The sequence below is a fragment of the Anoplophora glabripennis genome, unplaced genomic scaffold (genome assembly GCF_000390285.2).
Source record: "Anoplophora glabripennis isolate ALB-LARVAE unplaced genomic scaffold, Agla_2.0 scaffold145, whole genome shotgun sequence".
Lineage (NCBI taxonomy): Eukaryota > Metazoa > Arthropoda > Insecta > Coleoptera > Cerambycidae > Anoplophora > Anoplophora glabripennis.
This window is the reverse complement of record NW_019416303.1, coordinates 146136-172456: the sequence shown is the minus strand read 5'-3', so window position 1 is coordinate 172456 and position 26321 is coordinate 146136. Positions and strand designations below refer to the sequence as shown.

The 26321-nt window shown below is 34.9% G+C and overlaps 2 protein-coding genes across 2 annotated transcripts in view; both read right to left on the bottom strand.

Moving 5' to 3' along the window:
- Window positions 1-6762, bottom strand: part of LOC108904288 (transmembrane protein 47) — a 422552-nt gene extending 415790 nt beyond the window's left edge. The window contains exon 1 of the mRNA XM_018706778.2: window positions 6512-6762. Within this exon, the coding sequence (XP_018562294.1) occupies window positions 6512-6528 (17 nt within the window). The 5' untranslated portion in view covers window positions 6529-6762. The remainder of the gene's footprint in view (window positions 1-6511) is intronic.
- A 2683-nt stretch (window positions 6763-9445) lies between these two features.
- The window catches only part of LOC108904291 (rho guanine nucleotide exchange factor 10), a 75996-nt gene continuing 59120 nt past the window's right edge, over window positions 9446-26321 (bottom strand). The window contains exons 3-12 of the mRNA XM_018706783.2: window positions 21239-21503; window positions 18108-18290; window positions 17612-17908; window positions 17464-17556; window positions 17185-17409; window positions 16378-17073; window positions 16110-16320; window positions 13824-14366; window positions 12881-13357; window positions 9446-10765 (exon numbers count right to left, since the gene is read on the bottom strand). Coding sequence (XP_018562299.1) covers window positions 10089-10765; window positions 12881-13357; window positions 13824-14366; window positions 16110-16320; window positions 16378-17073; window positions 17185-17409; window positions 17464-17556; window positions 17612-17908; window positions 18108-18290; window positions 21239-21503 — 3667 coding nt within the window. The 3' untranslated portion in view covers window positions 9446-10088. The remainder of the gene's footprint in view (window positions 10766-12880; window positions 13358-13823; window positions 14367-16109; window positions 16321-16377; window positions 17074-17184; window positions 17410-17463; window positions 17557-17611; window positions 17909-18107; window positions 18291-21238; window positions 21504-26321) is intronic.

Here is a 26321-nt window from a genome sequence, read left to right as displayed (position 1 = left end):
AAAAGGACTTAGTGGTACGCAAAAAACACTCCGACACGGTCGAATCCAGATACCAACTGAATTACATATTGGTGGCTGCTGGACATCTTAGAACCACGGGTTAATAAACCGCCGCGCAGTTGTCACATTGCTCGATATGAATTTACAACGCTAATTATTTTTTAGAATTAAGCATAAATGATAAACATTGTGTTATGTTGGAGATTTTGGTAATTCTTTTCTCGGAAATGGTTGAGTTTATGACCCACGACAAATAAGGTTTTTTTGTTTATTTTAATTTATTCTATCGTCTGTTAAAATTAAGGCAGTCAAACTTCTTACACCCTGTATAGTAGTGCTTAGAAGACTGCATTTGTAACCTATTGTAGGTTAATAAACGAAACGAACAAATAGAACCGTAAAGACATTTATTGAAAGCTGAACAGTCTGCTCTCTATAATCATTCTACAGACTGCCTGTTCCTTTTTTATACATACATAAATGTCGCTTTCAAATAACTCCTCCAGATCTTACGACTAGCAACACATATCAGAATAACATCACTGGCCTCAGACCTGCATATACACTCGTCGGTCATCTAATAAACCTCTCAGTGCCTATACAGGGTGCTAACACTAAAGAATATTTCTTTATATCGCCATGTAACAATTGAAAAAAATTGGTACGCCTATGATTTTTTCAAGTTATAAATGTGAATCCTTTAAGACTAAAATTTTTCTAGGAACAGCCATTTTCAAAGAAAATTCCAAAAAAAATAACGGCTACAAAATAAGGTAACCAATATGTCATACTTTAGGGACAAACTCAATGTTTTTTTTTATTTAACAATCGAATTCGAAAACTAGGCAGCTTAAGCCATATACTCAAATAACTTGCTTTATTATCGCAAAATATTTAAGGACGATTTTGTTCAGGGTGGTTGATTTTCGATAGTTTTATAGGGTACAGCCAAAACGGCAATAGATACAAAAAATCTGATAATGATGTCCCGTCCTCTTTTTTTGAGTTGACTTTGCTGGTACCAAAAGATCTTGATTAACTTGATTAATTTTAGATATACAGGTTTTTTTTAAATGTCCCATTTACATTAACCTCTCTATCACCGTTGTCATTAAATTTAAAAGAAGAGTATGAACATTATTTGTTCTATTTTTTATGAGGAAGCCAGACATTCGCGTACTCAGATTTTTTACAAATCGTACAGTTTTTCCGAACTCATCGATATCTGATTTTTTGTATCTGTCACCGTTTTGGTTGTACCCTATCAAGAACAGAATAATGAAAATAGAAGATTTGTATGTCATTGTATTCACAAGTTTTTAATAGAAATTCGTGTCGTCCTATAGTAGAATCATATTCGATGCAAAGTAATAAATCATTGCCTGACAAGGGAACCAATGCAGTACACTTTTAAGGGCTTTAGAAATTGAATAATTTCTTTATACATTATGAAGGGACGAAGGGATCAGTTCACGTCTGGCATCCTTGTTCCTACAAAAATTCCTTTATTCTCATAATCTATTTATTTTAAATGTAATTTATTATAAATCCAATTTGTTTTTTAAATTCCACATATGTACTACATTTTACCTCTGTACGCGCCACTGTTGTTTACTTGTTTTCTGGAGGCGCTCTCTAATTGACGAACAAGCTCGCCAGGTTAGCATTTGACGTATAACCGACCACATCATACAGTCGATGCACCTGGGCGACTACAGCTACTACCAGAACACAGTGCGTATGCAGCGGTATTTCAGATTTTACATTCAATTTCATTTTAAATTTGAAATGATTGAAATGGTCCATCTTACGCGTCCTAAAAATGATGACACGATTTTTCTTTGATAAAAGACCGACAACTTTTTGCTCTACTTTGCATCGAATACGATCCTACTATAGAAACAAGACATATCGAACCGACATCTAGCCAATAGTCTGGACCAATCTCAAGGAAAGTACTGCTAAATCATTCTTAATAAAATTAAAACATTTATATTTTACCAGTGATGTAAGTGGGTCATGTGACCAGCGCATGACCGATGTGGTGACCTGTCATGACCGTCGCGTCACATAGAAAATGACCGCGTTATGGCAGTTTTTGTTTCTTAAATATTTAAATGATTTTATTAATGATAATATTAAATTAATATGTATTAAATATTAACTGTCAATGCGGTAAGAAGTAGGTTTATGTTCCACCTGGTGACGTGGTGTCTTTAAAACTTAACCAATGGTAATAATTTTTTGTTTTATTACTTTATAACTTGTAATCTAAATATAGCCAAAGAACATTTGTTTTTTGTGTTTGTTTTATAGTTAAAAACTTTTCTGATATTAATATAGTTTTGTTGTGGAATTTATTAAGGCAATATTAGGATTCAGTAAGTAATTTATATTTTAGAAAAATGACTTTTATTTTGCATAGCGAGGGGATTTTACATAGCGAGGGGATAAAAACTATTTACATTTAAGTGCTATCATATTTTCTAACTGAAACTATTTATGACGTATAATGACGATCATGACCTGGTCATGACGGCTATGACCGTCACGATCTTAAATGACAGTCATTTTACATCACTGTATTTTACTTTACGTGAGACACTGGGGTATACTTTGCAACAATACAATCTTCTAATTTCCATAAATATTTCGGAATGAGACTTCATCTCTATTTTTCAGTGACCCAGGTAAAGTCGGGCGTCGGACGTAACAAGGATCATTTCTTTGTCACGGAGTGTACACACCGGCATAAATCCCGGACTAATGAGCTTTCTGCACTCAGGTAATAAATTAGGCTAGATGTCGTCAGCGTAGATGTTACCTAAGATAGTTATGAAAGCTTCCTACGTTATTCTGACACGATTTAATTCCACAAAATGCTCTAAATATGGTATGAAGGAACTAGAGTGCATTTCATTTACCTCATTAAACAATTAGAACTAAGTCTCTCAAAAATTAAAATTTTACTTGGGTAGTAAATATAAAATTAATGAAATAAATTTAAAATAAACGTTCTTGTATATCATGCATAGAGATTTAACAATTGAGAAAAAACGAAAAACTGGCAAAAGCTTGTATCGTTCTTTGTTTTTCGAAAAAAAGGTGGAAAAAAGAAATTCAAAATAAAAATACCAGAAAATATGAAAATAACTTACTTTAACAAAATTCGATTTCAAATGGAGTTAATATTTTCTTCCCATAATAAAGTTCTTAATAATTTGATCAAAAAAAATAGTGTAATAAACTTTATTTTTACCTATTACAAAAAAGTCAAAAATAAAAATGATTTGGATTTTTAATATGTTGATTTTATTTCTATACGGAATTAATACCTGCCATCAAAATTTAACCAAAAATTCCTCATATTTTTCAGAACCGGTATTTTAAACTTTACTTTATTAAAATAATGTTATATTCTCCTTTTCTCGTAAACTGGAAAATTTTTCAAATCTACCTACAATGCTAGGTATTTTTTAGTCAGAATTTAGAATACAGTTGGTTTTGATCATTCTGAACATATTAAGAACCTTTATCAGTCTTTTCTAAAAGTAGAAATAGTTTGATGATTTTTTTATTAGAATAATTTCTAAAGGTTTTTTTTGATATTACCTACAAATTTAATGGCAAATATAGAGACTAGAATGTTTTTTATCCGAAATTGTAACAAAAGTTCAATTCTTTTCTTTTTTTTTAGGCTTTTTCTATCAATTTTTCTGAGATCTGAAACACTTTTTTGTGGCCACTAATTTTCCGGAAATTTTGACCATTTATTTTATTTTACTAAAATATTCTCGAAAATATTATAGGTAATTAATTATTATTATAAAAAATTTTAATAAAACTAAAATTCTAAATTTGAAACCTTACTTTCCTTAGAAAATTAGAATAAACACGTATACAGGGCGTGTTTTAATCGGTCAAACATCACAAGTAGATTCTATGATGGAAATTCAGGAGAAAAGTCTCGGCTGGAGTCTCGGGGATAGTTCCAAGTAAGTTCTGAAAGTATTTCATCCATGGTTAATAAATTCGAAACCGGTATATGTCTAGTGGTAGTTCTGCTGAAAAATGATCTGTTGTTTACTAAATATTGCGGATGTAATTCAATTTTGGTCGGGGCATTAGTCTGCAGAGTAGTTGTTTCACACAATATCACTAGTTAAAAGCCATTATTGTTGAATGTATCATTCCAAAGAAAAATAATGGAGTGCTTTCCACTCTTTCAGCGCTACTATCGGCTGTTGTTGGCACTGCCAAAGTAGCGACATAATACATTACAAAATTGTCGATGTAAATGTACGACTATTACCACTAATAAAACAATCGACGGCATGAAATGGATGTGAAATGAATATTAAAGAAACCGTTTGCGACAAATGACTTTCAAAGGCTATTAACGAAATGAGACATATTCAGGTTTGGAAAGTACCGATGGTCCATTTGCCGTTACGTGAGAGCGATAAAGTAAGACATAGAAATCCATGCGATAGAGAAGGATGGCTATAATGAAGGCGTCTCATAGTCGCCGCCCGTTTCGCCCTTCCACAAACGGCAGATGGACCATCGGTACTTTCCGACCCTGTTTACTACCACCGAGGCCCTACATTGTCCGGACACGCACCTGCTGTTTTAATATAACCGAGGGAACGGGTTTCCTCTAGTCTCTAGGCCCCATCAAGCCCTTATAGTACTTTCACACGCCAAGTGGGCGCAGACAACCTGGTCACAGGTCCTGCCATATAGCGCCTTCAAGAAACCGAGGATATATTATTATGAAAGAACTTGATTCCTTCCCCCAACCGATTTCGATTACATTTATTCGGATAATAACTTTTTGATGTTTCATATTTTACTGAATATAACGGGCTTTCATAATTTTAGCATAAGTAGGTAAGTAGGTACCTACTTAAATCAATAAATGTTTATATTAGAAATATTGTTTGTCTACATGATATAAACTAGTCACAAAAATTAAAGGATAATTTGAATCATTCAGATCACAATGAAAGAACTCTTGAGGGTTTCTTTGGGATATTTTGAGGTTAAAACAAAACCAAAAATATCCTTAGTCTATTCATTGTTTGTAAAATTATCCCGAGCTTAGCGACAATGCTTAAATACGCGATGTTTGACCTTTTTTTAATCAAGTTTTATGCATCAAAAGATTTTTTTATCAAAAAACGATAAGAACGTGAATACTTTGAAGTTTTCAAAACTCTGCTTAGATTTTCTGTACGATCATTAGTTTCCGAGTAATTATTAAAGCCAAAAAGGTAATTTTTGCTTTGAACGGAAATAATTCAGCGACAAATAATCGATCAGCACAAATTAAAAAGGACGAATCAAAATCAAATTAATTGTTCAAGATTTCTTATACTTTCTTAAAGGTCGTCAACAATAAAAAAAATTTGGCTTTCAGATACTGCAACTAGCAACATCAAGCTTCAATTTGCTTTTTTATTGTTCTAGGACCAATTTTTCCCAAAGTTGTCTTTTGAGAATCACCTAAAAATTTGAAATTTTTTTATCCTTTAATATTTGTGAGTAGTGTATTTAATTTGATTCAAACTTCATATTTAAATAGGTAGGTATATAAAAATGACACGGCGCTCACGAGTTTCCATCGAGCCAAAGCGAGGGCAATGCTCTGGTATTAATCAACAATTTCCTAAAAAGTGTCGAAGCTTTCCAGTGTTACCAAGAGCATTTCATATTATTTATAGTGTAGAATTTGCCCATGTTTCCATTTTTAGATTGAGTAGAAATTAATATACGTGGGACGTGGGTATTTAACATGTCTAGCAAAGGAAATATGTATAAAGTAAGCCATATTTTTAAACCATTTGATAACTAAACCAGAAAAAAATCAAATGTAGTTAAAAAAACAATTCACGATATTTTGGAACAAGCTACACGTTCCTATAATTTTATTACAAAATTTGTGAGATTTCTTCGAAAATGTTTTATACCTAAATTATAGGAATATGAGTCATGGTACTATATTGAAATGCCCACATATGTAAATAGAATAGAAACGATGTGACAAGACGGAAATTAACAGGTACATGCATAAATTAAATTAAAGTGTGTTATTTTACACATATTATAAATGTAAATATATTTTTCGCCTGCTGTCCAACATACAATAATTTATCTAAATAAGGACGTTAAATTAAACATGAAACAAACACCTGCAACCGTATTGTTTAAAAGGACGCTTCATTGTCATACAGTTCGTTACAGAGTGTGCACGAACTATTGATCCATTTTCTATTATTTGATAAATCCAGAAATATAATCAAACATAGGTAAACAATCCCGAATCCACACACAGTGTGCGAAAAATAAACGCAATGTCTCACACATTAAATAGGAAATTGATAAATAAAAAAGGAGGTCAACGCATTTCGAGCTGTCTCAAAAAACTCGTATCTTTAAATGGAAATGTCAGATTCTCATTGTTTTTAAACAACGGGCTTTTACCAACACATGTTTATGTTTTACTCACCCGTTATAGTAGGACATGGCCAATCGATAAAAGATAACACTAGCAGATAACACTGATAAAGGACACCACAATAAAATTTGTCACTGAGGTCTACGCACTTGCACTAGAAATGCACAGAGTCCATGTTTGTTTGGGATTATAATTAAAGAGATGCTGGAACTGGACCAAAATGTCAGAAAATGAATTACACCAACTAATGGCTTACGGTGCTGCCAACTCAACTTCGACTTCGACTATACCTGCATACAAGAATAGTGGACAAATTAATGGGTCAATTTTGTGCGTGGGCAAGCTGGGTAGTATATAGGCTACCCTGAATACAGCAACGCTGTATATAAGGTTGCCATACTTGGATATTTACAATAATAATACAAATAATAAAATAGATGTGTACAATATGTAGATGCTTGATTTGATTTGATGATAAGGTTAACACGTTTTGATTTCATTTTGCCAAAACTTTCTGAGGCCCACACCCCCCTCTAATCCAGGGCTTGGATATGGGAAAGGATTGCATATCTTTCTACAAAATATTTTTTTTTTCATAATCAACTAATAGATATAAACAGGTTTTTTATTTCTCGTAAAATAAATTTTTCTTTATATTAAATTTTAATTTAATATTAGCATTCTGTTTTCCAAACTTCATAATGCTATAACTGTTTGTAGCTATCAGTAGATTGTGAAAAAAATATTGTACGATAATACTTGCAACTCTTTTCGAGATCCTAAAGTCGGCGACCCTTATTTTATTTCACAATTTCATTCAAAACTTTTTTTTGTCACAAAAATTCTCCATATGGGCCTAGAAATCATTTCCTAAAAAATATGATTTTTATAATTTTATCAAGCTCTCACTGGTCATGGCTGATTTACCGGCTTTATACCAGAATTTCAAATCAATTTAGCAAAATGCGCTTCACGCAAAACTTTATAACTTTGTGGTAAATACCAAAGGTCTTCAAAGTTTTACGACTTGCGGAACCCCACCAACATTTCGATTTTTTTGAGAAACCACCACACCTAAAAAAAATTTTCTAACACATTTTTTACTGATTATTTAATATATTTATAAATACTACGATTAACAAAATAAATATTCCATTAAGTAAAAATTTAAGTAAGACTTTAAAGTTTAAAGTAAATATTTATTGAGTAATTAAAGAGTAAATATAATCAAAGACTGGGATGTGCTTAAATATGTTTACATATGTTAAAATAATGTGCTACTATACTAAGCAGCAATCACATTTCAAATTCTGCATTAAGCGCATTGCGATACTTTGTTTTTGTCGCTACGTAGGTGGAAAATGATTTTTCGCACAGGTACGTAATTGCAAAAGGCATTAATACATTTATTGACTGGTCAGCAATTTCAGGGTATTCCATATAAATCTGTAGCCAAAAATCAAGGGAAAGGCGACGTAACCAACGCGAAGAACGCTGCGCCAGCTTATCAGTATAAGCCAACTTACATGCACTTGCATGAATAGATAAAGCTCTTATAGTAACTTATACGTGTATACTTATAAAAATAAAAAGTTTTAAGAGTATACATTTTTTTGAATTTTGCAATTATCGATAATAAAATTTAAAATGTTTGAGTCGCGCAACCCCCAGAGGGGTTGTGCGGAACTCCAGGGTTCCGAAGAACACAGTTTGAATACCGCTGGCGTATACTGAGAAAATTTTGTTTGGTCTCTCGGGAGGCTTCTCACTATGAAGTTCTGTTGACTGCACCACAATAAAATCAGTCTTAAAACATAATAGCCAGACTGTGTTCATCAATTGGTTGCCATATTTGTAAGTTAACTTTGTTGGATTTACTTAAATAAATCAGTGGCACAAGTTTCATCAGTCCATATCAAACATCATCAGATATTTTAAAAAACGTGACTATTTCTTTTCTAATTTCGTCAATGTATATCTCGAAAGCGAGGCGAACTACGACCCACATTCATATGAAACTTTTCGTTTAAAATAATTTGTTTTATTACCACTTTAAATGATTTATTAAATGATAGTTTCCCATTTCTTAAAATAATTTTTATCGACATCACATGATTCTCAAGTATATATATCAAATATAAACGACTGATTTTTTTTTTAAATTACGAAGGGGTCCTTGACCTTCAAGGAGTTGATGCTCAGATAGACTGTACCGTTAGCGAATGGAGAGAACCGACCGCAATTCGCTCGAGTCCCTTTAGTATGCAAAGAAACGATGAGCAAGACAGAAGTGCATGTCTCCGTGGAGCAACGGATTATAGTTTTTGGCTAAGGAGGGGGTGCACTACTACACGCCCGAGTCGAAGCAGGCAAGTATGGAGTGGAGATAAAGTGACGAGAGGGGACCGCGGAAGGCAAAGACGTGCTCGTCAGCCGGAAAGGTGAATTTTTTGATCGGCAAGGTGCTTTTCACGTTGACTTTCTCCATGATCGACGCACGATTAATGCACAATATTATTGTGAATTACTGGATGGCGCCAAGTTGTCATTTTGAAGGAAAAGGAAGAAGCAATCGGTAAGAAGTGTCATTCTTTTGCACAACGCCAGGCCTCATGCGGCCAATGCCTCAAGGCAAAAACTGGATGCATTAGGCTGGGAAACGCTGGAACATCCGCCATATGGTCCCGACTTGTATCCTTGCGATTTCCATCTTTTTGGACCCTCAAAGAAGCACTTGGAGGCCAACGTTTCGACGACAACGACGCAGTGGAAGCATTTGTGTTCCAATGGCTACAACAATGTCTGAAGAGTTTCTACAATGATGGAATAAAAAAGCTCTCAATCCGATGGGGAAAAATGTATTTCTAAGGCGGGGAATATGTAGAAAAATAATATATGTTACTTAATTAAACAGTTAGAATTTTTTACAAAACGAATCCCGTTTATATGTGGTATTTTTATTGTGGTAACATTAAAACAACGGGCGTCTTTTCAGGCTTTATTTTAATAGATGCTCTGATATAACACAGTGAACAGTAATAAATTTATTATAGTTAAACATGCAACTATCATAAAAAAATAACAGAACACATCATTATAAAATATACAGTCCCTAATAGAAAATATTGTTTGTGTGTATGTGTGTGTATGGGGTCTATGCGCCGGGGACGACACTTTAAATAAATTAAAACATGGTTCGACAACAAATAAATTAAAAAATATAAACTTAAAAATTTCTTATAAATTAAAGGAGTCCATAAAAATATGACATTTATTTTATATTACGCTATTTAAGATACACATACAACATCTGCCGCGAAGTGCAATGCAAACGGAAAATTTTATCATTTTAAACTACAATTTTAACAAAATTACGTTTTCAATGAACTTTAAATCGTACAACATATTTTTCTTGTGTTTCCAACAATTTCTTGAAACTTGAAAATCCGATTGTATTACACTTTAAGGCGAAAGGTGCGTTTTCTTTAATTAAAAAAATGCTAAGTAGTAACTTGTACACACTATTCCAACACGTCCCATTTCTAGAATTTAAAAATCATCTCTTTGTACAACTGGCAAAATTGAAAGCGCGCAAGTTACTAAATAGTTTTTCACAATAATTACCAAATCACAATTTAAGTTCCCATATAACGATATGAGCGTCATTACTATTAGTATCCTTTCCAGTGAACACATGCTTGCTTCTGTCCGCCAGGCAGCACGGTTGCCTGCAATTCACATAGCCCCGTCCACCCATCAACGTTATGACAGTCCTCCGCGCATTATCAAAAGCACTACTCTTGCTCTTACTCAAAGTCTTTGTGTTCGTTGGTTTATTTACAACCACAGCGGATTTCTCCGCTACAGACGTTTCTTTTTCTAAGACGGTACTAGCACTATTTTCACATACGCCATTTAGTTGCCTCGAGGCGTTGGAGTTATTCCGGGAGACGCTCCTCCCCAGGTTGTTCAACCGCATGGCCATGCTCTCTTCCGAACCCGAGGAGGTACACAAGCTCGACGATCGAGAGTCTACCGACCAATTGGATAGGTCGAGGGAGCGCGGTCGCGATACCTTCATTTTCAGTCTTCTATCCAGGGTGCTGACTTTGTTGGGGATGGCGGCCAGTTCGGGATCGCTCCTCCTGAGCGACTCGTAGACCGGATCTGTGAGGATGTTATCCTCGCGTTCGTAGTCTTTTACGTACATCAAGTCGCTGTATAGGCCGTAGACGTTGTTGGTGTCTCCCGAGCTTTGAGAGGAGGTGCTCGAAGTTGAGAAGATGGAGCCCCCGTTGCCGAGACCTATAAACAATTGTAACATCAGCAAAATGGAAAAGGCAAATTTTCTGCGACTTTAATTAGAACAAAAAACATTATACAGAAATTACCAATGGAAAAATATAAAAACGTATTAAAATATATATACAGGGTCCCTTTTTGAAAAAAAATGGTCCAGACAAAAGTGGAAGGATTTTTCTCTGGCTATCTGACGGTGACCTTGGATTTGACCTTGACTTTGACCTTCAAGGTCATTTGAAGGTCTAGTTAAGTTTTTTAAATGGGAACCCCAATTTTTTATTGCAGAATTGGAGAAAATTTTACGTTACTATGACCTTGACCAATTCCTTGACCATGACCTTCAAGGTCAAATGTGGGTGGAGTTCCAAAAGTCCTGGTACGGCAGTACTCCCGAGCAACTAACGCAAGGTAGCGTTTAGTCTTGACCAACTAAGGCAAGGTGGTGTGTATACCCATCCAATTAAGGCAAGGTGGTGTGTATACCGGACCAATTAAGGCAAGGTGGTGTATATACCCGACCAATTAAGGCAGGGTGGTGTATATACCCAACCAATTAAGACAAAGTGGTGTGTATACCCGTCCAATTAAGGTGCACCTTGTACCTGCTCATTTTCGGGCAACTGAGAGAAACTACCTAGATGTAATATTTAATAATCGTTGGATAGGTCGGAGGGGGGCCAGTTAAGTCCCCTAATCTGTGTCCACTTGAATTTTTTCTTTGGGAGTACATAAAAAATAAAGTGTACGCTCCTAAACCACGAAATTTAGAAGATCTAAAACAAAAAATAGTCAATTGAAAATTCTTATGTCTGTCTAGGAATCTGCCAAAATGTTGATAGAGATTTTGACCACAGGTTGTAAGCCTTGTCTTAACTGTCCGGGATCTTTAGCCTTGCCTTAACTGTCCGGGCTATCTCCTTGCCTTAAATGACTGGGATCGCTAGCTACCCCACAGTGACTGAAAATTAAAAAATTTTTTTTTTTAAATGACCTTCAAATACTGGTTCAAGGCCAAGACTTGGATTGTGGTCATATTCGTACATTTGTTTTTCCGTTCTTCCTAACTTATCAAAAAAATAATAATTAATGTAAACAAATTAACCTAACTTTGACATGATCTTGAGGGTCATTATCAAAGTCATAGTAGTCATGGTCGTACTTGAAGGTTACATTTCAACTCTTTCCAAATCCGTAATAAAAAATAGGGGTTACTAATGAAAAAACAATTTTGACCTTAGAATGACCTTGAAAGTCATTATCAGTCATTGTCAAGACCAATTTTGGATGTAAAATTTCCTTCTCTTTCGAAATCCGCAATAAAAAATAGAGGTTTCCATTTAAAAAACTGGGCTAGACCTTCAAATGACCTTGAAGAACAAAGTCAAGTTCAAATCCAAGGTCACCATCAGATAGCCAGGGAAAAATCCTTATACTTTTGTCTGAAACATTTTTTCCCAAAATGCATTTGTTTTTCTGCCGTACCGGGACTTTTGGATAACCCTGTATAAAAAGGAACAAATTGATACAAAAGTTAAATAATAAAAAAAATATTTTGTAAATGACTTTTGCACCTAAGATGTGAACTCTTAAAATTGACGGTGGTTACACCTGGCTAATAATTTTCATTTTCATATGTTAAGAGGGCTCTATAGCAAAAAGCCAACCAGCTATACATTTTTATAGATTTTATTACACAATTTGTCTAAATATGAATTAATGCACAAATAACAGACTTTCCCCCATTTTAAAGCAGATTTTTTATAAACTGGACTTAGTTTGAAACACAAATTACTTTTTGGTGTAAAGAAATTTGTAATTTACAATGCGCTTGTTCAAATGCGGCAAAATACAAATTTCTTTACAACAAATAAAAAATTTTACCTTTCAAACTAACTCCATTTTATAGAAAACGTGTTAGAATGGAGGAAAGTCCTTTATTTGTGTAATAATTCATATTTAGACAAATGTGTGAAATCTATAAAAATGTATTGCCTGTTGCCTATTTGCTATAGAACCCTTTTAATTAACAAATCTGCCCTCTAAAAAATTTTACATATTAATTCACTCTAATATCAATGATTGAAAAACTTTATAAACATATGATTTTGTATCACCTACCTCTTGGCAGTGTCTTTGACATTCGGGCCATGTCATTCTCTTTGGACCTCCTCCTCCTCAAAACCACTGGACTACTGGCCAAGTATTTTAGCTTTGCCGACATACTTTGCATAGAACTGTCCGATAGCTGCTTCTCCATCTTAGGCCGGGGACTACTTTCTTCAGACTTTTCGACGAAACTGTTGTCCAAACTCTCAGTTTCTGCTTTTGCTTCCTCTTTACTCTCCTTAAACGACGCCTTCAGAGAGCTGTTACTGTAATTCTTTGGTTGGAGTGCCAACAGGAACGAAATTGGTCCGAAATGAGCATGATAAGAGACATTAACTCTCCCGCTGATGATGGGAACGCCTTCTAACCGAGGCAGAGGGATCGTTAGGACTCTGCCGACATTGGTGCCTACCCATAGCAGGCCTTTACAAGCCAGAAGTGCCGTGACAAGTACCAGTGGCCTGTTGTTGTTGACGGAGTCTCTGGGACCTGAAAATTCGAAAATTGTTTCGATGAACTAAGATCATTATCACAGATAACCAAAGCTTCTGATAGATTTTTAAATTAAGATGAAAATTACTTTCTCGGTTGGCAATTTGCTCGACTTACTCTCTATTCTATACATTACAAGTTGTTCATACAACTAGCTAGTTTCTTTTCTCAAGAAAGGCACCTATTTAAAATTTGAATGAATGTATTAAAAGGCCTAAACATCTACTATTTTCTTAAAGCACTGTGTTTAGTTTGTGAATCTATGTCAATGATCTCTGACATTGACCTAGTTTAGGTGAACTATGTCAATCCGTCTGATGTGATATGACAACAGAGCGCTAAGCAGGCAAAAGAAATGGCTTGCAGTTCTATGTTAGGCAACCAGAATCATGTATGACAAATTATATATCACGTATGTATCTTTTCTTATTTTAGAAAAAGTATATTTTACAAAATATTTTACCTGTAGTTCCGTTAACCCTCATGACAATCGACGCTATGTTGATGTCCTGCAGGTGTTTGAACGTCTCGGTGTGGTAGAGGCAAATCGTGCTGGAATTTTTCTGGGAAATCCACAGCCCAATGCCACTGTGCGCCATCAAGTTCACATTGCCGACGTGTTCGTGCTGTATGGTAAAATTCTTCTGTATCTCTCCGGTCAATCCGTTTAGCACCCAGACTTTCTTCCCGCAAGCAGCATATATACACAAGTTTATGGGCAAGAGGCAGGAGACCGCATCGGTCCCTAAACTTAAGATCTGCGGGTCCTGGAGCAGCCAGGTGCCGTCTATGGGATTCTTCCTATATACACACAAGTTGCCATTAGCCAGGGCTACGAATACATTATCACAGTGGTATTTGATTTGCGTTACAACATCAGGGACATTGGCATTTGCTATTTCCTCCTGTTTCTCAGGCTCGTCGGCAGCGTAGAGCAACAATCTGTGCCGGTCGGTGCCCACCCACACCATGTCTGTCGCCAGATTGGGGCAGGGCAGATTAGAACCTAAAGTAAACATACCAAAAATAAATTGGTTGGTTCAGTGATTACTTGGCTTAATTTGGTTACTAACTAAGAGTCAATAAAAGTTAGAAATTAACAGAATCAAAAAAGGTGAAGTAGGTAATAACAAACCGGTAATTTACGTATAAGAATAATTAATGTTTAGTTTAGTGTAAATGACCCAGTATATTAGTATTCACAAAAGTTCAGGGTATATTACAAATTCCTGATTATTAAAATGATTATTTTCCTTTAATATTATAAAAACCTCAAAATTTATAAGATCATTAATTTTGCGAGACTATCTATAGATCATGATTCTATATACATATAGAAGTGAAAAAGAGAAACCATTTTTTTTACAATGGCTTATGCATATTACAATAATGAACTAGTGTAGTAGACATGGATTTTATTTTATGGGGAGTATGTGCAAAATGCGATGGTTGCATCACGGTTATACGTAAAATGCTTCCCTAATCAGATTCTCCTTCTTCCTTAAGAATTCATAAGACTGGTTCAAATGACCAGGGACACTAATGTACGAGAACATCATGGGGAACACATATACAACATGATTCCCAATTTATGCAAACAAATTTGGGAATAGATGGGGCATGAGAAATGGAGTCAATATTGTAAAAAAATTTTTGTAAAATCCTTATAGTTTCCGAGAAAGAAATTATTGAAATTGTAGTACTTTCAACCATTACATAGCTGGACAACTGTAGTCTCTAGCGTCATTCGCAATAAGAGTTGAAGAGCCACGTAGCCTCAGCGACTCCGAATACTGAAGTCTGATTTTACAATTGTCTTTGCGATAGTGTTTACAATAGTTTTTCAGTAGTTAGTGTCAAAAATAGCAACTCGGAGTTGATGGATACCATTTTAATTTATGGTGAAGCAAGACAACATTTTTTGTTTATGGTAAAGCATTTGTGTTATGGTGAAGCAAAACAAACATTTGTTCTGAGTAAGACGGACCTGTAACATCAGGTATGTCAAATTATTTTATTATCTAAAACCACAAATTAATTTAATTAATAACAATAGCGGCAAAAGCAGTTGAATTTGCTGATAAAATTATATTTATTTCTTTCCTTATGAAATTTTTTCAAATTTTTGTCTGTTTTTATCACACTTTGCTGCCATGCAGTGGACCAGTTTCCACTGCCATATAGAAGTGTATTTTTAAATCATTTTCAAATTGCCCTTTTTGATATTTTCTTTACAAAATTGTATTTGTAAGTCGCCTGTACATCAAAAAATTTTTTTTGAATAAGTACTGAATCACCCTGTATATGATATGAAAACATTTTTAGTTTAATTGTTCAGCATGAGGATCAAATTTTGGATTTAGAGTTTAAAGATTCAACCACAAGTATACATAAAACCACTTCCTAGGTTAAAAAAAATATGTATTTTAGAAAAGTTTGCATAAAAAATTTGCAATTGGACTATTAAAGCAAGTAAAGATAAGCAAAAAATTCATGACCCACTGAAGATGAAATAGATAGGACTCTTAATCGACCTGAAAATTTTGCTGATGTACCACAAAAAGCAAAAGAATTTACTGTTAATTTAAATAGATATCATAAAGTAATGCAATTCAAATAGTAAATGACATTATATCGAATTACGAAAACTGAAATATATCGAAAGAGCATAAAGAACAAACTATTTTACATTTAATAGTATATATAATACTCAACTAAAGGCTTCTAGAAAAAAAAGTTTTTTACTAACCTTTTACAAACTCCATGGCGGTGACTTGCGTCTCGACCAAAGAAAACGAGATCAGATCTTTCAAGACGCCGGCCTGTTGTGGGTGCTGAGCCAACACGGATATGTGACTACTGGCGCCATCTGTGGTACAGATCCACAAGTAGTTCTGAGTCCGATGCCTCCTCCTTGCTGTTTTCGGTAAAGTTACAGTATAGTAACATCCACAGCGTACCTGAAATTTTTCCAAAAAATAAATTTTTGAAGTTGATTTAAAAATTGACATAGTTACCTCGGTTTGATGCTGTGACGAGTAAACTGTCTGCGACTTGACGAAAAGCGGCATTTTCGTGGAGGGCCTCTGCTCCTGCTCAGGTACTTCCCACGCCGGCGAATTGTTAGGGTCCAGAGCTAATTGTGCCAATCTCAACTCCGTTATCCATTCTCTCTTTATGGATGGATTGTCAGTTTGGAAGGTGTACGTTTCTTCTTTGCCCTTGGTTTTGACGACTAATTGCAGACAACACGAGTCCACCCAAGCCATCTCTTCGTCTTTTTGTTGGATAGAGCTCTGGATTTGTTGGAGGATCTTCCTGGTATTTTCCACGTTAATCTCCTTGTAAGTGCCCTTCAACTGGCCGGTGAGGTCGTTTATTCTGCTCATGACCTCATAATCGTGCATCAAATTGCTCATTTCCGTGCACAAATTGTTAGCGTCTTGAGGTTGGTTGCCTTCAAAAGAACCATTAGATTTGATGCTGCCTCCTTTGGGTTGATTCGAGGTCAAAATTCGACTGAGTGTAGGAGAGGTGCTTGTATCTTGGATTTCGATTTCAGAAACAGGATGAGTCCACTTCAAACTCAACCTTTCGCTCGCGCCGAAATCGTCTGAAGATTTAGCGGCAACTGACACGCAAACAACTAAATCGTTCAGAAGAAGCAGTCTTCGGCTTTTTGCTTTTGTTACCATGCCATTTTGGCTGTATTCCTATAAAAATAAACAGATTTGTTAGGCATACATATTTTTTAACTATATAAATATAAACACAGCTTTACTTTTTTTATATAAAATAGGATAAAAAATGTGTTAAACTCTTACCAATTGCAATACATTGTCCTCCCTAAGCAAGTACCTGTTGCTGTCGGAAAGCGGCCTGGCGGAGAATTTTCCGCTAATGTTACGCAACATTTCTTTGAATGCTTGATACTGTTCAGCCTCTCTTTTTCTCTCGTTTAGCATTTCTGCTAAAGATTCGAGTTGGGTAAGGGCCAACTGAAGGGACATCCTATCATGATGGCCATGCGGAGTATGTTTTAAGAGATCCTACAAACCGGAAGATTTCAAGAAATGCAAACTAAAAATATTCTGCAATATTACCTGTAGAAATAATATGAACTGTGGAAATCTCTGCACTGGTTTTACCATTAGTCCAAAAAATGATAACCGATCATGTGAACTGATCTGCTTCACCTAAAATTGATAACACAGAATATTATCATAATAAAATTGAATTATTAATATTTACCTTCAAAAAATCTGCCAGTGCAGATTTTCGTTTTGCTTCCATTTTTGCTAAGTCCATAGCAACGGAAAAGTTGTTGATAAAACCACTGTAAATGTCCAGCACAATAGCCTTTGAGAATGACGCTACAAAAACGTCCCCTATCCTCTCATCTCGATCCCAATTCCTTATACATTCCGCTAAAGCTATCCTGAACAAAGTATGGCACTGTAGTATCTCTGGTAGTCTGTGGAAGAGGGTGGAGATTTTTGAACCGCTGAGCACTGGCGGACTGCTCTCTTCGAGTGGTTTTTTGTAGTCCTGTGAAAAATGTGGTCAAAGTTATTCCCTCACATACATTCATTCATTTATTAAACTTTTATTTTATGAAAATAATGCTACAAAATGAATTGGTGAAATTAAACTCAAAATTTTAATACCACCGCAAGTGGTTACAAACAAAACAGTTGTGGCATCGTAATAAAAATTGTGCAAACTGAGCTAAATTTTATTAACTTACATTTACGAGCCTCTGAAGAGTGGCGATATATGAATTCTCACTATGTACAATTGCAGCAACGATCATCCTCCTTTTAAGTTGCTGCGGGGTTAAGTTTGGGGGTGCTGGTGGCAAACTAGGAGGCACTTGCCGCCTTTGGGAGGGGGTGCAATTCGGGAAATGGAAGCCTGTCTCCTCTTCCACCTAATAATTTAAGCGTTAACACTCTAAATATACATACCTTTTTTTAAATATATATTTTTTTTAGCTCTTGTACTTTTACTTTACTTTAAAGATATTAAGATTAAGCTAATTTAAAGTGATTCTAATTCCCATCTAATAAAGTCATATTCAGGTTTGGCCACTGCTTCATTACAATGCTGGCTATAATGAGAAAGAAAGAAATGAATAATACGCATCCAAACATTTAAGTATTGTGTTGTTGCAAACAGATTCTGCTTGTTGCTAATATTCAACATGATATGGCAAGTGCTGTCACTAACACTATTCAAAAACGAGCTATAGAGATGACCCTATGACTTGGGACACCCCATACAACAATTTTAGTAAAACATTTATAATTTATTTGAATTGGGTTCATACTATAACAATCATTCATTATAACGGAAAATGCCCAAATCCTCACAAAACTTTTCCTATTTTCCTAATTTCGAGGGCGCTGAACACGAATCTAAAGTTTTGTGCGATCGAAGCCAGTCTTCGAAAAAAGAAATTATAGACCTATGCTTTATACATTACAATTATCACTATTTAGAGCACCATGTAGCCTAAATAAACGTAAAACATATATGTATTTGAAGATTAAAGGAAGAATGTATTTATTTAATGCATTATTATCAATTATTAGTCCTTGGTGTTCAATTCACCATATCGTTACGTGACGTCATACATCATGATTCTAATTTTAACCCTTCCTTGTTTGTGATATTCTATCAACTGCTAAATCGTACCACACGTGCTATTTCAAAGCGACGTGCGTGATCTAGATGATTACGGTTATCTTTAGAAATAAGTTTACCAAGTATAGCAAATTTATTTCTAGGGGTAGCAAACGGATTAAAAATGATATCTGGTGAAGAGAAATTTTTTAACCCTTATAATCACTTCGTCAATAAAAAACTTTAATAATTTAGCATAGCAAACGACTGAGATATTATGTTTGTAAACAACAAGGTAAATAGATACAGGGTCGGAAAGTCCCCATGGTTCATCGGTCGTTACGTGAGAGCGATAAAGAGAGTCATAGAAATACGTGCGATAGAGAAAGATGGCTATAATGAAAGCGCCTATTTCGCCCTTCCACAAATAAGATCCACTTCTTATTTTAAGCCTTTTAATCTATCGATAATCACAATTCTCTAAGAATTTGTATATAAAGATAAGATTAGGTTAATTAAGTTATATCTTATTTAACATAAAAAAACACTGACCTAACCTATTATCTCTATGTAGATAGATACATTTGTATATAGAGTTAGATTAGATTAAGTCAGGTTAAGTTCATCTGATATTATATTACATTTTAAAAAAAGTATATCATTAAATAGATAGACTTTACAAACGTAATACCTATTTCATTTATATTCCGATTAAGTTATGAAAGTATGTTATTGGCCAAATGAACATAAAAGTTACATAAATCTATTTACTGCCCCTAGAAATATATTTGCGATACGTGATTAATTAGTAACCTTATTTCAGATGACGACAAATAGTACATATGTACATTAAATTAATACATATACGTATTTTTTCTTTAAACTTCTGAAAATATATATTCCAAGAATTATTCGATCTTTAGTTACATGTGTGGCTATATAGTGTTGTAAAAAGTGATAATAGAAGAGTTGTATGAAGTTACAATGTTGAATATTATTTTTCGAAAACTAAATTCGACCGCACAAAAATAACTGCAGATGAGAGATCAGTACTCCAGAAAATAGGGGAGCCGGAGATATTTTGTGATTTCAACTGAGGTAAATAATTACCAATATCTTTAAAATAAAGTTAAAAAACTTAAAAAAAAAATATTATTTAAAAAAAATAATAAATTGAAATCAAACCGAAAAAAACTTACTAATAGAATGTTGAAACCTACATTTTGGTATTTTCGGGACACACAGCCAGACTAAACATATAAACCTCTTAACTGGTTGTGGAGATGATGGATATGTCAGCGAATTTGTAATAATATTTCAAGGCGGGCGTTATATTAGATGTGAATTTATGAAAAATCTGTTCGAAATTACACAAATTCTTAACAAATTATTCATTCATATAGAGCGGTTATAGACTTTCGTTGTTAAAATCAAATTGTTTAATACTGTAAGATAACTATTTAGGTATTGTTTTAATCTGACGTTTCGCCTTATGGTTATGATAAATATATTCGCTTCCTAATTTTTTTACGCGCTTTTCGTGGATAATACGCTTGCTATAAACAATATACAGGGTGAATCACAACTTATTCCAAGAAACAAATTATTGAAATTGTAGTACCTTCAACCATTACATAGCTGGACAACTGTAGTCTCTAGCGTAAATCGTAAAACGCGTGGAGTCACGTGGCCTCAGCGTCTCCGAATATTAAAATCCGATTTTACAGTCGTCGTTGCCATAGTGTTTACAAAAGTTGTTTAGTAGTTAGTGCCAAAAATTCTATTTATTCCTTTCCTTGCCAAAGTTTTTGTCCGTTTTTAACACTGCCACCATCGCCGGCGCCGTGACGGTCGCATTGTACCAGGTCAGTTTTACAGTTTCCAGTGCCGTGCAGAATGCAGTAGTGTATTTTTAAATCATTTTCGAACTGGCCTTTTTGATTTTTTCTTTACAAAATTGTATTTGTAAGAGTCCCCTGGACATTTTTTTTTTGGATAAGTTCTGAATCACCCTGTCTGTGTAGACAATCAGTCAAACTTATACTATCTACAAAATTCCTGTCACCCTTATTTATAGTGTAAATAAGGTATAATTAAGATATACCAGGAGAAAATGCTCAATGAACATGACTGATATCTACGCATGTGATTTTCCGTGCCATTGCATTCATTACAGCAGTAACAATACGTTGCGTACCAGTTAAGAGGTTTATTTTTATCTCTGAATCTATATTTAGAGAACTTTTCGCTCACCTCCGGTAGCTGGGGCATCTTGTTGCCCTGTGCCGCCCTCTGAGCGTCGGCGTTCTCGATGTCATACTGGTGGTTGTTTCCCCTCCTGATGGAGAACCACCTGGACAGGCGGCCGTGGTTCTGGGGGGACGTGTCGCCCGGCAGGGCGCTGCCGTCCAGCGACAACCTGTTGCCGGCGCCTATGATGCCGCCCCCGGTGCTGCCCCGCCACTTGTCGCACAGCGTGCGTGCTTTGTTCAACGTGTTGCGCAACTGACCATTGCTCCTGGAACATAAAAATTAAGATTTTTAAATAGGTTTCAGATGCAATTATCCTTATAGTGACCCTTTAATCCAGGAAGCAATAAACTTCGACGAAAAATTCGCTAACCGTTCGTTCCGCAGGTGGAGATTTGCATTTATATCGGTTTCGCTTCAAGAGATTTTCTAATTTGGATTCAGATTAGAAGTAATAAAAGGGCCCTTAACCGCACGTTACTTGCATTAGTCATTCGGATATGTGGAATACATTTACAGTGAGAGAATTCCATTAGCATTAAAGGTGCCAAAGGTGGTATCGGTGAATGAAAGGTTTTGGTGGGGTGGCAAATACACGTAACGTTGAAATCTTAAATTAGTCATAGAGCAGTCAGAAACAGTTTCCAACCATTATACGCATGTGTAATATCCAGAGTGTAACTTTAAGTGGGGATCAATATTTGAGGGGTAATGGTACGTGTTCCTCAGAGAACTAATCTGAAATTATTTGTTTTTATCAATAGTCGACCTAACTGCATTTAAACACCCGAATATTAAAATAAAAATAGGTTTTCAAAAAAATATATTTTTGCTAAAATTGGTATGTGGACATACACTAGATACTAATAATTATATGTGAAACTAATTTATATTTGAAAATATTTATTTTTGCTGTTTTATGTTACTATTTTATTAAAGCACTATGTTTAGAGTGATAATTTTTAATATGTGATGTATGTTTTTACTAAAATTGCAACAGGATTTCTATAGTGCAGTGTTTCATTAAGTTATATTTTATAGTATAATTTAAACCGGTAGTAAGGAAAGTGTTTTATGTAGTTTAAGTGAATAACCTTATTAATAAAGTTCGGGACTCGGTCGGATGATGAAAGCCGTCCCGTCGGCCTTTCGCTACAGCGCATCGTACGATATCGGTAATAACGGCAGTTAATGGCTTCGAGCTTGCTTCGTGTACAAGTGATTATAATGCCGAACGTGCGAAGGGGTAAAAACGACCTTTCTCTGATAAAGTATGCAAATTTATCTATTTTTATTTATACCTACATGTTTATTTATTTGTTTTCGATGACACGCCTATGACTAGCCGACGAAAACGCCGAACTCTACTTATTAATAAGCTACTTACTTATGTTAATTAACGGTACGATGTGTTTATGTGTTTTCATTGTTAAGTTTCTGTGTGATATTAGGAAAAAACGTGTGTATAAATCAGTAAAGAAAATATCTGACATCAATACATGCCAGGTGCATGTTTTTCAAAATATACGGACTCTTTAACTGTTCAAGAATAGTAAATATTCTATTTACCGACGTTATTTTATAAATACAGGGTGTTTATTATGTACTTGTACAAACTTTAAAGGGTGAATCTTTGACTAATTTTAAGAAAAAAAATTCATATGAACACGAGTCCGCAACGGCTTGGTTCTTGATACAGGGCGTCCAAAAAAAATATAATAATATTTTGATTACATTTTTGTTCAATAATAAGGCACTTTGACGAAATTCGGATACTATCGATGGTGAGAAACTCAAATAGGTACTTATTGTTAGTTTAATGTTAAAGGGCGTCACATACAGTTCTATATCTGGATTTAAATAACCATAACTTTTTTGTGTCGCACTGTATGTCATTTTTCACTAAACATACCATTCATTCAATATTAAGTACAAAAGGTACCTACTCTTAGTACTTATCACTGAAAGCAGCCGTTTTGTAAAAAGAAAACGGATTTAAAGCTAAACCTGCCAGTGAATTTTGTTAAGTTGAATCATTAAGGAGGTTTATCTGATTTGGAATTGACGAACAAATATTCATAAAAAAATTAATATAAGCTTATTAATATGAAGAAAATCCTCAAAAAAAAATTATTGGTTTGGATATCTAAGAGACGAGATATTAATAAAATAATTTTTCACGATTTAGTAAGAGTCTTATGAGAATGCAGATTTTTTTGGTCTTTCCACTTAGAATGCGCAACAATTGACGAACAGTTTCCACCGCAACTTAATAGGAAATCCGATATCTAAGGAACCGTATGACAGCTTGTAGAAATCGATTAGGTACTTGTAAGATATAATACATAATTTATAATAATTCTCTTTGAAACTGCTGTCGTTGACTAACTTATCCTCCATATGCGTGATAGCGGCAACACCGCGGTCTCGATGTAGCGTATTATTTTAAATTCGCAGGTGTCCAAACAAACAGAATGATCGAACGAGAGCGAGCAAACGCCGAGCCGAGTGCGCTAGCCAAGTGCAACGTTGCCAAATCTAAAGGCTTTCTACTTTGGTCACTAGCGAATCTACAGAAACTTTCGTTAGACTTTAGACGGACATCCGTACCCGATAAACCTCCTTAAGAGTTTTTGAAAGACAAGTGAAAAATGTGTCTTTATTAATTGTATTGCAATGTGAGGAATATATATCATTTACGAGACTAAACTACTTCTACAAATAAGTTGATAACATTTACAATAACTGCTGAAAATGACCGCCGCCTTACTGCAACGCATGCATCAATTTGCCTTAACATTGATTGACAAAGTCTTTCGAATATACCTGGTATCTGATTAATAATGGCACACGATTCAAATATCCTGTTTCTTAGATCTTGTTCATCTTGGACTGGTGAAATCTGGTGATCTGGGAGACCAGGCTTGCGGTCCCGCTCTTCCTATCCAAAGGTTAGAGTAATTCTCGTCCACAAATTGACGACATCACCACATCCTGTTTCTGGTTTCTAAATCAACTTCTTCTAAATGTTCAGGAAGATCATGCTCCAAATACCTTCGGTACTCTTCGCCAGTAAGTCTTTATGTAAGAATGCAAGGTCCAATAAGGTGATCTCGAAGGTGATCACCGATAATTCCAACACAAATATTTAGAGAAAATTGTATTTGAAAATAATTTTCTGTGATAGCATTGGGATAACCCAGATATGGTTATTGTGAAAGTTAATGATGGCATGTCGAGAAAACGAAACTTCGTCTGTGAAAACCACATGGTTTAAAAAATCCGGGGTTCTTAATAATTTATTATGCAACCAAATGCATAAATCTACTCTTAGGGGAAAATATCTAGGTCTCTAGGTAATAAATAGAGCCTGCACACGTTACATGTGTGTGTGTGTAATATTCAATTAACGAGATATTTTTCATGTACTAATTTGAGAGTCTTCTTCAATTTTATTTAACACAGCTTCTTCAATCTCAACTGTTCGAACTGTCGCAGGGCTGCCTGGGATATCTGTTGTCCTTTTAAAACTGCCAGTTTCACAAAGTTTTGCGTGAATGTTCAAAGTTTATACAACTACTTAATAAACACTCTGTATATTACGTCTTTACAACATTTTTTGATAACACCGAAGTGTTAAATTTGAAACACTCCGTACAATGCAGTACAAATTTCAAAATTATGAGAATATTACCAAGATGTGCGATGACTCATTCAATCGATCACGATGAAGACATCACAAAAATAATGAAATCATACACCATTTATAAATCAAAGAAACAAATAGAATTTTTAATAGCATAAAAAAATAATCAATATTTATTAAGTAATGAGATCACCGTATGCCGACCTCTGTGTTTATGTTTTTTTCCACAAAACTTCGCGACGTACGTGTAAAGTCACTTTAAAAGGCCTATTAAACTGTTTACTATCCAGATCTGTTAATGCGTCCATAACTTCGAACAAGTTCTAGAGAGAAAAATGCTTTCCAATTAGTGCCAGGGCGCTTGTTAACTCTGGGAATAAATTTCGAAACTAATAATTAACAGGCATCTGGTTCATCGACATCATTGAGCGCTCCTCGAGGGACACTCGGAGATAACGAAAATTCAGATCGACGCTTGGTTCCATTCCAACTATTTTAAAAGCACACACTACTGATTAGAATGTGGAATGCGGGCTTAACTCGAGCTAATGGGGCGGTTAATTTTAATTGCGGCTATTATTGTACCGGGATTATTTCGTTGCGGGTCGAAATTCCTATTAATAAATCATAAGCCGCGGCTACCAACTCAAATCGTATCAGCCATTCATTCCCTTGGTAAATTTTGAAACGAGCGAGGTGGCAACCAACAGATGGCGTATTTTATTTTAATTTTAAAACGATAGATGGCGTACTGAATTCGAAATCTTCCGTATTAGATATAAAGAACAAAAGGATCATTTTAATTGTTGACATTTCAAGGGAAGTTAGGCTATCAACGCCATTAAATTTAAGAAAAGGTGCCTCAAAATGAGGCAATTCGTTGCTTAAATTTAATTAATAATAATAATTGTCAGATCTAAAGGCGTCGATCGTAATCCCCCTGGAGTCTTACGGCCTACAAAAGTCAACATTTGTGGGCAAACGTCAGCCCTTACTTTGACTTATCTGATAGCCAAGCTTGTAAACCAATATATAGGGTGTTTCTAAAATCAGTACGTTCCTTGAAAAGGTAGACAGAGGGCACGAAAATAAGCAACTTTTATTAAGCAACTGATCACAGCCACACAGAAAAAAAAAAGTTGGGTATACTTTTTATGCGACATATATTTTTCGTAGTAATTTGGCCTTCTGAACACGAATCTGGGGTCAGAATTGGCCCATCACGTCACAATTTTTTCCTAACCTCAAAAAACTTGTGAAAAATAGTGAAAATTGATGAAAATTTACTGGGAAAATTTGGAAAAAAAATTATTTCCACATCAAATAGTACATTTTTATGTAAAAGACTCTGCTGAATTCAAATCCACTGTCAGAATTGAGCTAGAACGTGTGGTTTTTTTTCTGACCTCAAAAAACCGAGCAGGAATCGCTATTTTCAAA